The sequence below is a fragment of the Filicampus tigris genome, chromosome 5 (assembly GCF_054856515.1).
Source record: "Filicampus tigris isolate MCC_2025a chromosome 5, RoL_Ftig_1.0, whole genome shotgun sequence".
NCBI classification, from domain to species: domain Eukaryota; kingdom Metazoa; phylum Chordata; class Actinopteri; order Syngnathiformes; family Syngnathidae; genus Filicampus; species Filicampus tigris.
In genome coordinates, this window is record NC_141221.1 from 23,541,946 (window position 1) to 23,557,209 (window position 15,264).

Consider the following 15,264-nt stretch of genomic DNA (forward strand, 5'->3'; position numbering starts at 1 on the left):
CATTTTTGTTTTGAAACTCAATTTCACCCTGTCATGGTTTTCCCCCTCATAGGCCACCATAACTTACGTCTGACGTACATAGTTCTTGACAGCTGAGTTAACATGGCGTTTACGCTTTACTCTCTTATCCAAGCAGCAATTCTCTGCGTGAATGCTGTGGCTGTATTGCATGAAGAACGGTTTTTGAGTAGAAGTAAGTTACGGCGAATCTCTACCGCTTTTATGTCCTGAAATGTTAGTTTTGTTGTCGATACAGTTAATGTTAGCAACCTAGCTAACGCGAGGAAGCAATGCTGTTTGACACAGCAGCTCAACCCGAACAACGATCGAAGGTTGGAATAACTTTGCTAGTGAGGGGACAGTATGAAACGCTTAATATAAAAAACAACAACAAAAGAAAAACAACTTAACGGCGTCTAATGTCCGAAAATTGCCATCAATCGTCACAAAAGTGTATAAAATTATGGACTTCTATTTAAGACATCTAAAGCCTCTGAAAATATAAACGATCACCTTTTTTATTTATGGACGTTCAGCGTTGTTCTCGTTCAGTACAGAGGAAAAACAATTTGGCGTTAGAAAACTGCAATCAAGCGTCACCCAAAATTATGTGGACAATTCTACGTGTGAACCTTTGACCTCTGATAACATTAGAACGGTCACACCAATGTGTTGTATTTTATTAACGGTGTTTTCCTCTATAAAAGGCTTCATGCCAGAAAATCGCAATCATTCTTCACCAAAATCTAAGTGGACATGTATACTTCTGCACATTTCAGACGTTGTAAATATTACAAAAATCACCAATAATTAGGATTTTGTGGTCGTTGAGCGTTTCCTCTCCATAGGCGCTCTCCACAGAACCTTGATGTCGCTAAATAAGGAAACGCTTTACGCCCATAAGTTTCAAAAAGAGGTTTGAAGTGGACACAAGTAGAGATGTCCCAATCCATTTTCGTTTTGATTGATAGCACTTTTCTGACGTTAAAAAATGTTACGAATTTTCTCTAAAGTGAGAATATGGCGAGGAATATCTTAACACATTAAATCCAAAGTATTGGATGAAAAAAAAGATAAAGTATCATTCTGATATTTTCAGAGGTTGAAGTGGGCACAAGTGGAGATGTCCACATTTTGATGACGATTGATCACAGTTTTCTGACATTAAGAGACTTTAAGCTTTTTTAAGATAAGGTTAAGCATTTCACCATTTTAGACTATAGACACTTTCGGGGTCTCAGGATTACTGCCCAGCGTCCATTTTGGATGGCTTGCTCCGCTACCGCATCATTTGTTACTGTTCAGTGAAGCAATAGGGGACAAGGAATATGTATACCGTAGGGCTGCCACAAACGATTATTTTGCTAGTCGACTAATCACTAGCAGTAGTTGCGATTAGTCGACTAATTGGATAATATATAAATCGCGGCAAATCGCAGCAGCAAGCTGCTGCTCTTATAATAAGCATCATTCGCTTGGAGCTTAAATTCTTTATGTAGAAATTAATCATGAAGACAAGATGATAGTACATTCAACTTGTATTGAACTTAGCAACTTTAGCCATCATTCCTGACATGTTTATGAATAAAGGAGCGACTTAAATTGATGGCGATACACTGCCATTAAAATTTTTAGCTGTAATTCTTTAGTGCGTTTTAAAATTGAACCAAAACTATACACTATGCAGAGTTGCACTAATATAGTGAAATTATCTATGAATACAAAAAGAAGTACTTGTATACATATTTCACTCTTCTTGGGCACCAATACTTTTTTTTTTTTTCTTCTAATGGAAGGTAGTGAAATCAGAGGAGTAAATTGGGCAGATGCTCTGTGCTGAAGAAAACTAAAATAAACACTTTTGGTTTTTAATTTTGTGTTAATTTAAACTTTATTAAAAAGGTTTTGTTACTCTTTTCACTAGTATCCATAATTTAAAAGTAGTAAATTGATCTACACAATCAAAATGTGATATGCACTATAACAAAGTATATTACAACAAACTTAATTATGGATTTTATTGTTATGTGATGCCGATGTGTGGCACATATGTCATTTTTGTGTTGAGTGCTGCTATTTCCCAGTTCATGAACGCATCACTCTGTTTGCGAGAGAGAGGGGGAGCAAGCGTTCATGAATGAATTGTCAGATGCAAGAATGTTACTATGTATGTGTGTAGTTGGATGGGGAGTGGACCAGGGCGTTGGAGGATTTGGTGATGAACCAGGCATCAAAGTTCAGATGATGAACCTGATTCGCTCTGTGCGTACCGTCATGAGAGGTGAGCGCCAACCACATCTTGCTAAGAAACCCTGTTCAGGGTTGAATATCAACAAGTCCATTGACGCGTGTTTTTCGTGCCACCGCAGTGCCTTTGATCGCAGTGAATTCTGTGTGTATCGTTTTGTTGCTGCTGTTTGGATGAAGACAATGAATGGACAAAGCGGAACGAACCAGTTGCCTCCGTCTTCACAATCTCAGGAAGCTGTGGATTTACTGAATATTTCATGTCGGTACGGTGATCGAAAATTATTAAAAATTTGTGATACCATAAGCCTTTTTCTGCAGTGTTTAAACACAACAGCCGTTATGTAGTAGGGATGTCCCGATCTCATCACGTGATCGGAAATCGGGGCTGATCATGTGGGTTTCAGCTGATTGGAGATCAGGGCTAAACGATGGGTTTTATTCATTTTCTGAAATTTATAGGTCACAAAGTGGCCCACTGCATTCCAGAATTGGAGACAACTTTACCTTTAACCATGGAATTGGGACAGTACAGGATGAAAAGTTTCAGGAGCGGACGGGGGAGCTCTTCCATTAGGAAGAGGTGGCAAAAAACTGTTTGCTTGCTTTTAATGTAGCTGACCTCAAAATGGGAGTGGGAGTCATTCTGAAAGGGAGCAGGACAGGATGGGAGTCGTTTTTACGAGGACAGGATGGGACAAGATTTTGTTTTTAAACTTTGGTCCGGGATGGATTTTTTTTCCCTGTGGGAGTGAGATGGGATGGAAGTGTTTATCCACTCCCATGTCACACTCGAGAGTGGATAGATCTCTAACATGCCGCCTCTTGCATTTCCGTGTGTACGGCATATACACGAATGACACCCCCAAATAACAAAACAAAAAAAGGCAGTGGTCGCAGTTGGATGACACATATCCCTATTTGTTGTTGTATAGTTTCTTTGATTTTGTTATTCATCTGCCCAGTTATTGTGTGGCCGTGCACAAACCACCGAAATTAAAAAAAAAAAAATTCATAATAATAATCAGATCAAATTGAAACTTCTCAGTTTGTGTCCACCTTCACGAATCACGTTGTCTCTTAATAGTGTCTCGGGGCTTGTATTTTGCTAATATCACGTGACCGATTTCTTCCAAGCGGGCTCGACTGTTAAAAATGTGTATCATCAAATTTCGATCTAAAAAAAGAAAAATGATAGATTTTTGTATTTGCAACAATTAATTGGTACTGATTTCGTGGATTGGCTCAGAGATTATCAATGTAAATGTAAATTACATATACTGTACAAATGTATACTGTATATATATGTCTGAACATTTTTATAATAAATTTGAGACCATTTGTATGTGTCCTCTTTTTTTATGTTTTGCTGAGCTCGGTTCGGGACAGATCAGGATCAGACTCGGGTGCCAAAAAGTGTGATTGGAACATCCAGAGTATGTAGTGACTTCCAATCTAAAATGAGCACAATAGCTGAAAGGTTTACCAATTACCAAGCGCAATTTGCGGCAGGGGTTGAGGCAGCCTGTACGTCACATCTGCTTATGCCGCGACCGCTGCCTGATGTTAGCTCAATTGAGGCACCTGCTTCCTTTCGGGAGATGTCGCAACTCCATTCGACCTGCTGTCGCTGCCTTGTCTCATTCCGCGGCATCGAAAGTTTTTATGAATGGCTTCTTTTTGTTCATATGTGTTTATAACAGAGCTGGGCAGTCCCTTGCGGGGGCAGAACGGTCGGCCACTATGGCAATCTCTTCCTCGGCATGCGCACATACATCTACAGTGTCTGCTACTACTGCCACCTGGTGGAATAGTGAAACATGCAAGACCACACCATGTGCAATATTTTCATTTTACATTAGAAAGGATCAAGTAGATGGATAGATAGAAATTTAGATGAATTATATATATATATATATATATATATATATATATATATATATATATTATTTTCAAAATGTTTAATTCCACTACAATATTTTTTAACTCTCACTCTAACTTCACTCCATATCAAGGGTGTCCAAACTCGGTCCTTGTCCTGCCTGTTTTCCGTCTCTCCCTGCTGCAACAAAATCATGCGTGTTGCAGCAGGGAGAGGAGCTAGCTCCAAAACATGGACACAGTTGTGGCAGCTGTAAAAAAAAAAAAAGATAAGATAAGAATGCCTTTATTGATCCCACAGTGGGGAAATTTTCAGTGTTGTGGCCGCTGGCTAATGGCGGACAGGAAATTACTCCATATATGGTGTGGCATAAGTGAAAGTGACGTTGCAGCAGCCTCGCCAGCCAATGCAGCTGTAATGCCTCTCTGTTGGATAAATAAATCATCATCATCGGCGGTCACTCATAGTCGAGTATGACTGTCCTTCTTGGTCCTTGTGAGTCTTCAGGTGGACGTGGAGGCCGATCCTGGACCCGATGACTCCGGTGCAGTGTGGACAGGGGAATGCAGAGGTCGTGGGTTTGGGTTGGGCCCGTTTGGTGGATGCTCTCACCTTCCTGAGTCTGTGCTTGTCTTGTGCAGCATGGCGGAGGTCATGATTATACTGTGCAGCACCCTCATGGACAAGGTTTCTCCAGGCGACTCTGTCTTTTGCTGAGTGTTCCCAGGTCTTTAAGTCTATGTGACTTAGGTTGGTTTTAATGTTGTCCATATACCTTTTCTTTTGGGCCCCAGGGGCCCGTTTCCCTTTAACAAGCTGTGAATAGAGAACCTGTGTTGGGAGGTGAGAGTCAGGCATACGAACAACATGGCCAACTGGTTTTGGGCGATGGTGGCGGTGATGGTGGGAATGTCAGCCTCCTCCAGGACACTGGTGTTGGTGCGTCGATCCTCCCAGCTAATCCTGAGGATTTTCCGGAGGCATCTCTGGTGGTACATCTCAAGTGCCTTTAGGTGCCTGCTGTATGTGGTCCAGGCCTCTGACCCATACAGAAGGGTGGGGAGTACCACAGCTTTATAGACCTGAATTTTGGTCTAAGCTTGCAGGTCACGATTTTCAAAGACTCGCTTCCTCAGTCTTGAGAAAGCCCCACTGGCACAGCTGAGGCGATGGTGTATTTCGTCATCTATGTTGTATAGAAATATACAGTAACAGACAAAACGATCAGCCGGACTTTTTTTTTTAAATCTATAAAGAAAGAAAAAAAAGGAATAACACAGACTACATGTGTACCAAAGTCCAACACAAAAAGAAAAACATGTTATACATTTAATGCAAATGGAATTTGGTTGTATGCTTTTATATGATAATAAAGTGCATATTGAGCAGTGAGCACTAACAAAAAGAAGTCGTTTATAAACGCATACGAACAAAAAGAAGCCATTCATAAAAACGTTCGATGCCATGGAATGAGAAAAGGCAGCGGCAGCAGGTCGACTGGAGTTGCGACATGTCCCGAGAGAAGGTGGAAATGAAAGGCAGGTGCCTCGATTGTGGCATATTGTAGGCAGTCGCGGCATACGCGAAAGTGACGTAAAAACTGCCTGGACCGCTTCCGCATATTGCGTATGTTCTTTTTGCCATCCAGATTGTTTTCCTTTACTTTCTCTGTCTGGTTTGTTCCAGTGCGGCTGCCGTCTTTCAGCCATTTAAAACCAACTAACTTCTTCCTGTGTCCTGAAAACTAAAAGTACGCAAATGTTGATTTCAAGCGTCTTAAGTTAAATGCAAAAAAATGCGAAACGTTCAGAATTATATTTTTGCCTCGCTATCTGTCTGTTCTCTATATATAATGTATGTGCACATCTACTGGTCTCATAAACTATCGAAAACGAATGCACTCTGCTGCGAGAGACTTCCAAATCTATCGTATCTGTTTCTCAAATATCTGACCAAAGCTCTTACGCGGAGAAAGGGCTGCTTGTACAAGCCACGCAGAAAGAGGAAATGCGACGTATGCTATGCGGTCTACAACTGCAGGTGAGATTAATTATGTTAGCACAATGTTTCCAAACAGCATAAGACATTTGGTCGATTTTCAGAATGGACCCGGTCCTTTTGAGGAGGTTTTGTAGTGCTGCAGGTTATGGTTGGGACTATCCAGACAGTGAATACAGAGACATTCCTCTGTGCTTCCCTGAGGTTCTGTGCTGCACTCTCCTGCTTATGGCCATTACTGATCACAATTTCCGGCTGAGCCCAGTTGGTAAGTAAATTATTCCACAATCAATTATTGAACTGAAAACAGGTGTTGTTGGCAAATTATTTATTCAATTTCTTTATCCATTCATTATCCATCATAAGGTCTATGTACTAGTACACTCATAATAATAGTAGTAGTAAAAATAGAGGCGGACCAGCCTATAGACGGGTACCCCCCCTCCGGAAAAAAAGGCGAATGACGGACGCTCGCTGGATGACAAGTAACGGACGCTCGATTTTTAGTAAAATGCGAAGCTCTGCATGTCAACTAATGCAGTTTTGCCTATCTACTGACATGTTATTAGCCTACTAGTAGTGTTGTGCTCAAGACCTCACAGATTAAAAGACTTCTCTGAGACAAGAACTCACTGAGACCAAAAAAGAGCAATATACATTTGGGAGTCGAGACCGAGACAATTCCGAGACTGAGACTGTGATAACACCAAGATTATAAAAAAAATCTAATTTAAAAACCATGACAAAGTTAAACAGTTAAATAGCATTTTGTTTGAACTGCATTTAACAGCGAAAACAGCAACTCTTTCAAAGCACAACATGCAAAAATCTCAAATCGTAGCTTTTTGTTTTTCAAATAATTTTTAACAAAAAAATCCTTGTGTATCTACAAAATGAGTGAAAATATAGCCAATTTAGTCAATTTGGCATAATACACAGTCAAAGTATTAGACAATACAGGTCTCTTGAAAGTATTTATTTCACTCAAGCGTCTTTTTATACATGTTGACATTATTACAGGGTATTGATATACTCAATGATCACCTGAGTCCTAATTTGGATCATATTGTCCAAATGACTTTTCCAGGTCTGGTTTGTGTGCGCCAGAGCATCAAAACACATCAACCAGTTGATGAGTTGAAGAAAGGTTCCTTCACATTACAAGTTCAAGTCCTGGTGTACAGAACAGTGGATGTCGGTGTGGAGGTGGATGTCTTGCTGTCTGCCACTTCCTGTTCCAAGAGCCTCGTCTGGGAGAGCATTTTAACACTGCTGTCCAAGAACAAGTACCATCCAGCCAACAACAAAAACGAGAGTGAGCATCACTGTTATTAGAAATGTTGTCTTCACATTATGAATTTCCAAAGTCTGCAATTTTCCTTGCGTAGTACATCTTCCTCGTAGTTCTGGTTTCAAATCTCTTCCCTGGCCTTCCTGTGTGGCAATTGCATGACTTTTGCCATCAGCTAACTTTATGGCTTTTGTCCTTTCTGTGACATTGAAATGGATAAGCCTGAAGTGCCCAACCTACGGCAAATAGCCCTCGGTATATACATATTATAAGAGCTGGGCATTTTACTAAAAATTGAGCGTCCGTTCTTTGTCGTCTGTCTGCAGCGTCGGCACCCTTCCGTCGTCCGTCATTCGCCTTTTTTCCGGGGGGAAAAAATAGTACCCGTCCATAGGCTGGTCCGCCTCTACTTTGAGACGGCTGTCCGTTGGCAAGTCAGACTACCTTTTCACTCACGCCGATGACGGACTGATGCCGGACTAATCCGTCTATTTTAAAATTTGTCCTGTCATTCGTCGACCGTCAGCAAAATGGGTGTCTGTCAGTGACTTACTATGACCCATGTAGTTTGTCTGCACTGTACTACTTAGTTTCTACACTGGGCGGCAAAGTAGGAGAAGAGAATAGCAGTGTAGAGTTGTTTGCTCCATATCAAGGTCATCTTAGTACAGAGTGTTCATGTTTTGGTTCTGAATGTAGAAGTGTGAGAGTCAGTGTTCATCACCAATAAAAAAAAAAAAAAATCATATATATATATATATATATATATATATATATATATATATATATATATATATATATATATATATATATATATATATATATATATATATATATGATAAAATCAATGTGTTATTGCAAAACACTTTGCCTTCACCGATGGATTGCTTTTAGCATTTTAAAAATAAGGTGGAGAATGTCAACGTGGTCCTTGTCTCCTTCAATTTTTGTGTATGCAGCCCTTGAGGGGAAAAAAGTTGATTTTGATTTTGCGGCCATGACTGCAGGACTACTGATGATTGTCCTACAACTAGTTGTGATGTCACAGATCTTGTTCAACAGAATTGTTTTGCTATTATAGTGTAAAACTCATTTAGTGAAAAATAATCAATGACCACTGTGAATTCTTTTTAGCTTGGGGGACACGATAGGACACTGAATCACAGCAACCTGCTGAACTGAGTAGAATCCTTTAGTATGCAGTTGTGTTTGCAGGTCACAAGTCTGAAGCGGTGCACCGGCATGAGAAACAAGTGGATCTCAGAGTTCCACTGAGTGCTGGCCCACCAGCTGCCTGGTCTTTCTTGGACTATTGGGTCCTCTTTCTGCCAGCCAGTCTGTTTGGCTTCAAGTTGCGGCCCGTCTCAAGTCTGTGGATGTTGTCTGTCTGCCTGGCTGAAATCGAGAAGCACAATGGTAATATATGATCACTTAGTTTGTGGTTGAGTTCCAAGTGTTGAACAATCAGATGTTTGTTACATTGTAATGGCTTTGTAACAATCATTGCGCCCCCCACCCCTCTGCATCGACAGGGGTTGGAGTCCTCACATCTCCACTGAACATCATGGCCCAGTATAAGGAACGTTTGTTGGCACCAAGCAAAGTGACCCTTTCATTTTGGAGATGTCGGTCGTCCACCCAAGACCTCGGCTTCCAAATGCAGCAACACGGAGGCAGCAAGTTTCACTTAGTGGGAATGATATCTAGGGCGTAGTGGTGGGCGATATGGCAAAAATATCATATCACGATTTTTTAAAAATAAAATCCCGATCATGATTTTAGCATGATACTTTTTCGTTTTTTTTTCTTTTCGTTTTTTAGACTCATTTGCACATTTTTTTTTATCATTTTCCTCATGTTAAACATATAAAACATTTAAAATAAAAGAAAAGGTAAAAAATGACATTTTAAGCCAGCTAAGATTCCTGATCAGGTTTTAATTTAATTTAGTTTTCTGAAGCTGAGCCATGATTGGTCGTTAGCTGAGCCCTGAGCAACTGTAATGTCATTTTCAGTTGACAGCAAGTGGCAAAACGGTTGCCCCCTGATATGGCAAAAAAGGGGTGAATTTTACTGCTTAGCTCATATTCCACAAACACAATATTAATCAGAATGCCGTGTTTAGACTAGTGGAGGTGCACAGAACATGTTATTGTAAAGAAAGTTTTGCGGTCGACTTCCACTTTAAGTTAAACTGACACCATTGCAATTACAGTTCATTGGCAGTATCTGAATGTGTCAGTTAACTGAGCTTCATCATCTTTATATCTGGTCTTATACTGGATCTTTTTGGATATTTGTCACAATATTGTGACCAGTGAGAGTATACATCAATTTCCCCAAAATAGTTTCGCTAATCAGTGCATGCATGCATGCTCAAGCAGGAACACTTGACCAGATACAACACCTCACGTTTTACCGTACACTGGACTACTCCGATATAGGCCTCATTCCGTGTCGGATGGAAGGCATTTTTTAATATTTGATCCCTCTCATAATGCCGTTTGCATTTTTCATGTATGTAAGAGAGTCTCTTCCTTTATTATTTATTGGAACACCTTCACTGTGTAGAACAGAAATAAATGGGGTTTCATGCTTCCCTGCACCGTTCCAGCATCTCCTGAAATTATTGGGTACTGGTATCAGAGTACGTCACAAACATTCCACTGTCCAACCATACAGGAGCCAGATGAAGGACCGATTCACTCAGAAAGGGCAATAAGGACATATACTGTACAAGCAGACAATGTCAGATTACAAGTGTGTTTTGTGAGACAACAATGGCTAATTTGCTGCCCAGTTTGAAAGAACAGGTCAATCATAACCAGTCAGAAGTCCTGCTGTCACCATTACTGGATTCAACAGATGTGGGAGTCATTCACAACAACTAGGCAAATAACAGAACAGAAAACCTCTTGAGAGAAGAAGCGCTCCAAGGGTTTGTTTGGGACTCTTCACAAATGCGGTTAATTTATTTGATATGGCCATCTTATGTGTAGTTATTCTAATGAAAACTTTAACTTGATGAACATATTGTGATTAATTTGAGAGAAACTGATTGGTGTTACCTGTGGGAAATCGCTGTCTGTAGTCAGACACACAAATGTATGACTGGGCAGATTTGTGAAGTTTTTCCTTCACACTCGTTTTATTCAGCAATGTTTGATTTACCATTTGTCTCCAATTTGTGAACGAAAGACATTGACTGGTAAGTACTGCATTGTATTGTGACTGGCATGATCAGTCATTCGTCAATCATTGGAGCATCCTGCGATTACAATGTGGGAGGGTTACAGTACTGTATATGAGAGGAAGCGAGGGCGGGTACAGACAATCTCCGTTGCCTAGATGAGAAAGTGAGGCTCGTTATTTGCACTGCAAGAGCTGCACACCACACTCCCTCCTGTGCCATGTGATTTTTTTTATTTTTTTTTATTATTATTTTTAGGCTACAAAAATTGCTGGGAAGGCCTTGTTAAGGGCAAAGGTAAGGGAAGGCAAGTCTTCTGTTTTGTTGATGTATTCACACATTTGTTTCACCATTTTTTAACTAGATTTCACAAGATCACCATTTCTTAATTGATTTAAAAATGTATATTTGGTAAGTGTTCTAATATTTGTAATTTGTTGTATGCATGGCACAAAATTGTATTTTTCAGAAGTTTTGGAAATTGCAGCTGTCTTATTGAGAAGTAATGTTTTAATGCTGGTTCATGAACAATTTTGTCAATGTTGTAAATACATTTTGCTGATGTAAGAGTTTTTTTTTTTTTTTTTTTAAATAACTTTCGATTGTGCTCCAAAAGATGCTCATAACTTAAAATGATAATTATCTAGCTTTATTTTGATGAAAGGTCAGGCGTACATGCCTTCATCTGGCTATCAAAGCTTGAATTTATTCCTAAAACAAAAGCAGACTTGGTCAATTCAAACTGGTGAAGTGATGAACGGAGCGCGCGATTAAAACATTTTTGTTTTTCAGCTATTGTTGCTCAGCGATAACCACGAGGTGGAGATGAGGAAGCTTTAACATGTACATAGTTGTTATTATTTATTCATAGAGTCCTGATTCTGTCATGCCTATGAGTCAGTCAAGTGAAAGAAGGTCAGTATGTAGTACTGTCACAGAATGGTGTGCTTTTAGCATGCACAATGGAAAATGCTCTTGTGTCAATGTTACCCGCAATAACATACAGCATAATGTTTGCGTGTCATGGCTGGAACAAATGTCTCCGTTATTTTTCACTTTGCTAGAGTTCAAGCTCCATTCTCAAAGAGGGCATCCTTAGGGAGCTTAGTTATTTTTGCTTCTCTTAAGAGTAGCAGTACCATTCATTTATTTAGAGAGGCCGGTAGTAAATGTCAGCTGCTTATGATGTCCTTATGAGGGCTACTGACTGTTCATAAAATAACACAAAATGCCCAAGGCTCTTGAGGTTTAATGGATAGTGTTGTCTAACTGGTCACAAAATCAATGCATTCATGTTGTGATCAGAGTTATCAATTTAAAATACGATGTTCTGGAGTTTGCATCAGAATACAACTGCAACTGCGCCCCAACAATGACTAAATGTATCACTAACTGCCTCAAAAAAAATATTTGTATCAAAATATTTGAATTATTTTGTACCGTATCACCAAATTGACCTTTATCTTTAGAATGAAAGGCTGTTTGACACCACTCTTGTATCTCATCGGACTGTACAAGTACACGTTAGAAAGTCACTTATGGGTTGGAAAGTTTTGGGAAGTAATTTAGTGACGATTTTCATCGTCTAAACGACAGCGACAAATCAAACCTAAAAAAAATTCGACCTATTACATTTTTGCACTAGTATTAAAAGACTCAATCATTTACTTTGATGTATTTGTATTACCTTTTGCAGCGTTAAGTCCAAAAACAAGCACATGAAGACACTAGGAAAAGGGGAGTCTCCCAGCAACCCCCTCTCTTCGCCAACAGGGCGCAGCAGTGTGCAAGTGTACCATGACGACCAGAAGGTGGCTTTTAAGGAGCAGCTCGAAAACAGAGACAATACATCCGGCAACAGCATTGAGCAAAGGTTAAGTATGAGGGATGCCAGCGCTCAAAGAATCTCCATGTGGACTGTGGATTCCAGCACACAGGCCTATTCCGGTACAGAAGACAACTCCACAGACCCAGCGGAGACCCTGACAGAGACGTCCACTCTGAACTTTGTTGACGGGCACACCTTGGAGGAACAAGGAGAGAATCACAGTCTCCATGGGGTGACGATGGTTTACCTCAAGGAGTTTGTGCTCATAGATGACGATGATGATGGGGACATGTCACTGAGAGAGAAAACGGTGAATAACTTGACTGTCATGGATGGGAAAGCCGCGGACCTGGTGTGCGGGAGATTGGTTAACACATCCAGCGTCTCAGGTTCCCAATTTAAGGGTGAATTGTCGCCTTCTGGAGATCCGCTTCGTGAGCACAAGCCTTCACGAGGAAATCAACACTGCTGCACATGTGCCATCCTATGACCTATAGTATGAAGAGGTCATGGTGAAGTGAAGTCATGGTGAGTGCCTTGGTTCTTAAAGCGGAAGTCAAACAAAACATTTTTGCTGGCCCACTAGTAGAAACACAGCATTCTGATAAATATTGCACCCGCTTTTAACCATCTCAGGGTGCGTCCATTTTGTCACGTCTGTCGACCGAAAATGCATCACAGTTGCTCAGGGCTCAGGTAACGACCAATCAGAGCTCACCTGTTTTCTGAAGCTGAGCTATCATGGGTTGTACCTGAGTCCTGAGTCATGAGCAACTGTGATGTAATTTTCAGTCGACAGAAGTGACAAAATGGCCTCCTGAGTTGGCTAAATGTGTAGATTTCTCATATTCCACAAAGGCAATATTAATTAGAATGCCTGCATAGAATATATTCTGGACAAAAATATGTTTGGGTTGACTTCCACTTCAAGCACCCTGGCACAAATTTTGAGCAATCGGGACAAATGGCAGGAAAAAGGCCCAATTTTTGGTATACCGGTACACAAAATTTGTAATGTGATCCAAATAAAAATGTGACCTTTGTTCGAAACGCAAGGAACCTCTGCCCAGATTTCTCTGGTGGGATACAAAAAAGCATAAAAGCTGATTAGAAAAATTGTAACATTTGCATTGTTGTAGATTTTGTGGAGATATACACATTTGTAAACCGTCAATTTGTACGTCTTTGATACGTTTAATTATATTTGTATGCAGAGAGGCCAATCTATCAAAGTAAAGCACGTTAAGCAGTGTTGACATATTAAACTGCACTGTATGCATAATTTTCCAGTAATAGTCAAACGCTTGCTGATATGTTTTGCTAAAATGCCCTTTGCCAAAGGAGAAAAAAGCAGGTTACCCAGTGGGCGTCAATTCAACATCAATATGACATCAATATGATGTGAGCAACATCAGTTTCACTTCACCACAATGTGCTCTTAAAAGACGGTTTGTGACGAATACAAAAACCGTTACACCCCTACAATCTATCTATCTATCTATCTATCTATCTATCTATCTATAATTCCATGATTCAAATGATCAAGATCATTATCAGGCTTCTGCAGAGCTTGCTTATGAATCAGGTGTGTTGGAGGAGGTAAACATTTAAAACATGCAGGATAGTGGCCCTTGAGGACCGGATTTGGACACTCCTGTCCTAGATGTTTAACCCGTACCAAATACTAAAAAAATTAATCTGTTTAATATCTTAAAACATGAAAATGTAATCAAAATTCTGAATTTAAGAATTGTGTGAGAAATGTTCATTTTTACCTAAGTAAAATCAGTTGCTGATGGTGCGGTGCAGTCATGTCCAAAGTTCGGCCTGGGGGACCAAATGCGGCCTGTGTTCAAATTTCTACCAGCCCGCAACCTCTGGCATAAAATTAATATTGAGTGGCAGAGATTGCCGTTGCTTCCAGGACAAGTGGAAATTGTCATATTTTTTCACTGAAATGCAAAACAACTATGTGTCGAGAAACTGTGGCTGTTTTCAAGAAATTCAATATTAAAGGGTCACTACCAGACAAAATATGAAAACTACGAAAAGATGACCAGTAATAAAAAAATAAATGCCGTGAAAAATGTAAGCCATTTGAAGCTGTTCGGCCCCCACACAATTTCACCTCACCAAATCTGGCCCACTTTGCAAAAAGTTTGGACACCCCTGGTGTAGTGGGACACTCGGCCGACTTGTGTGCGGGCAGCGCGGGATCAGTTCCCGCTGGGTGGCGGTGTGTATGATTGTCCGTCTCTGTGTGTGTCCTGCGACTGGCTGTCGATAGGCTCCATCGCAGCCGTGACCCTCGTGAAGACAAGCGGTTCGGATAATGGATGGAGAAAAGGAAAATAATTCATTCCCAAAAAAGTATGAGATCTTGTAACATTGAACTTTTACATATTTTAATTTAAATGTAAATAAATAGTGCGGGCGGCACGGTGGTCGACTGGTTAGCACGTCCGCCTCACAGTTCAGAGGTCGTGGGTTCGATCCCGGCTCCGGCCTCCCTGTGTGGAGTTTGCATGTTCTCCCCGTGCCTGCGTGGGTTTTCTCCGGGCACTCCGGTTTCCTCCCACATTCCAAAAACATGCATGGTAAGTTGATTGGATACTCTAAATTGCCCCTAGGTGTGATTGTGAGTGCGGATGTTTGTCTCTGTGTGCCCTGCGATTGGCTGGCAACCAGTTCAGGGTGTCCCCCGCCTACTGCCCAAAGACAGCTGGGATAGGCTCCAGCACGCCCCGCGACCCTTGTGAGGAGAAGCGGTACAGATAATGGATGGATGGATAAATAGTGCGCTCTCTTTCAGCATGTTAACGCTTCTC

At 40.7% G+C, this 15,264-nt stretch overlaps 2 protein-coding genes across 3 annotated transcripts; both read left to right on the forward strand.

Moving 5' to 3' along the window:
• Nucleotides 1-29: 29 nt before the first annotated feature.
• LOC147147821 (immediate early response 3-interacting protein 1) lies at nt 30-3,588 on the forward strand. Of its 2 annotated transcripts, XR_015086737.1 has the most exons (4): nt 30-193; nt 2,180-2,281; nt 2,370-2,513; nt 2,710-3,588. XR_015086737.1 is itself a non-coding variant. In XM_086030138.1 (3 exons), the coding sequence occupies exons 1-3, from the start codon at nt 103-105 to the stop codon at nt 2,423-2,425; spliced, it is 249 nt and encodes an 82-aa protein (XP_085886264.1). In that variant the 5' UTR covers nt 30-102; the 3' UTR covers nt 2,426-2,554. The 2 variants fall into 2 exon arrangements, 1 of the variants encoding a protein (XP_085886264.1); XM_086030138.1 differs by lacking the exon at nt 2,710-3,588 and having other exon boundaries at nt 2,370-2,554.
• Nucleotides 3,589-5,737: 2,149 nt separating this feature from the next.
• LOC147147822 (uncharacterized) lies at nt 5,738-10,028 on the forward strand. Its single transcript, XM_086030883.1, has 6 exons — nt 5,738-5,755; nt 6,088-6,169; nt 6,232-6,395; nt 7,215-7,442; nt 8,634-8,834; nt 8,951-10,028. The coding sequence occupies exons 3-6, from the start codon at nt 6,233-6,235 to the stop codon at nt 9,130-9,132; spliced, it is 774 nt and encodes a 257-aa protein (XP_085887009.1). The 5' UTR covers nt 5,738-5,755; nt 6,088-6,169; nt 6,232; the 3' UTR covers nt 9,133-10,028.
• The last annotated feature ends 5,236 nt before the right edge of the window (nt 10,029-15,264 follow it).

Excerpts from the sequence above, each read along its gene's own strand:
- LOC147147821 (XM_086030138.1), top strand. The coding sequence starts at position 103 with ATGGCGTTTACGCTTTACTCTCTTATCCAAGCAGCAATTCTCTGCGTG. Across the intron at positions 194-2,179 it reads AGAACGGTTTTTGAGTAGAA|TTGGATGGGGAGTGGACCAG; the intron begins GTAAGTTACGGC and ends GTATGTGTGTAG. Across the intron at positions 2,282-2,369 it reads TGTGCGTACCGTCATGAGAG|TGCCTTTGATCGCAGTGAAT; the intron begins GTGAGCGCCAAC and ends GTGCCACCGCAG.
- LOC147147822 (XM_086030883.1), top strand. The coding sequence starts at position 6,233 with ATGGACCCGGTCCTTTTGAGGAGGTTTTGTAGTGCTGCAGGTTATGGT. Across the intron at positions 6,396-7,214 it reads TTTCCGGCTGAGCCCAGTTG|GTCTGGTTTGTGTGCGCCAG; the intron begins GTAAGTAAATTA and ends TGACTTTTCCAG. Across the intron at positions 7,443-8,633 it reads AGCCAACAACAAAAACGAGA|GTCACAAGTCTGAAGCGGTG; the intron begins GTGAGCATCACT and ends TTGTGTTTGCAG.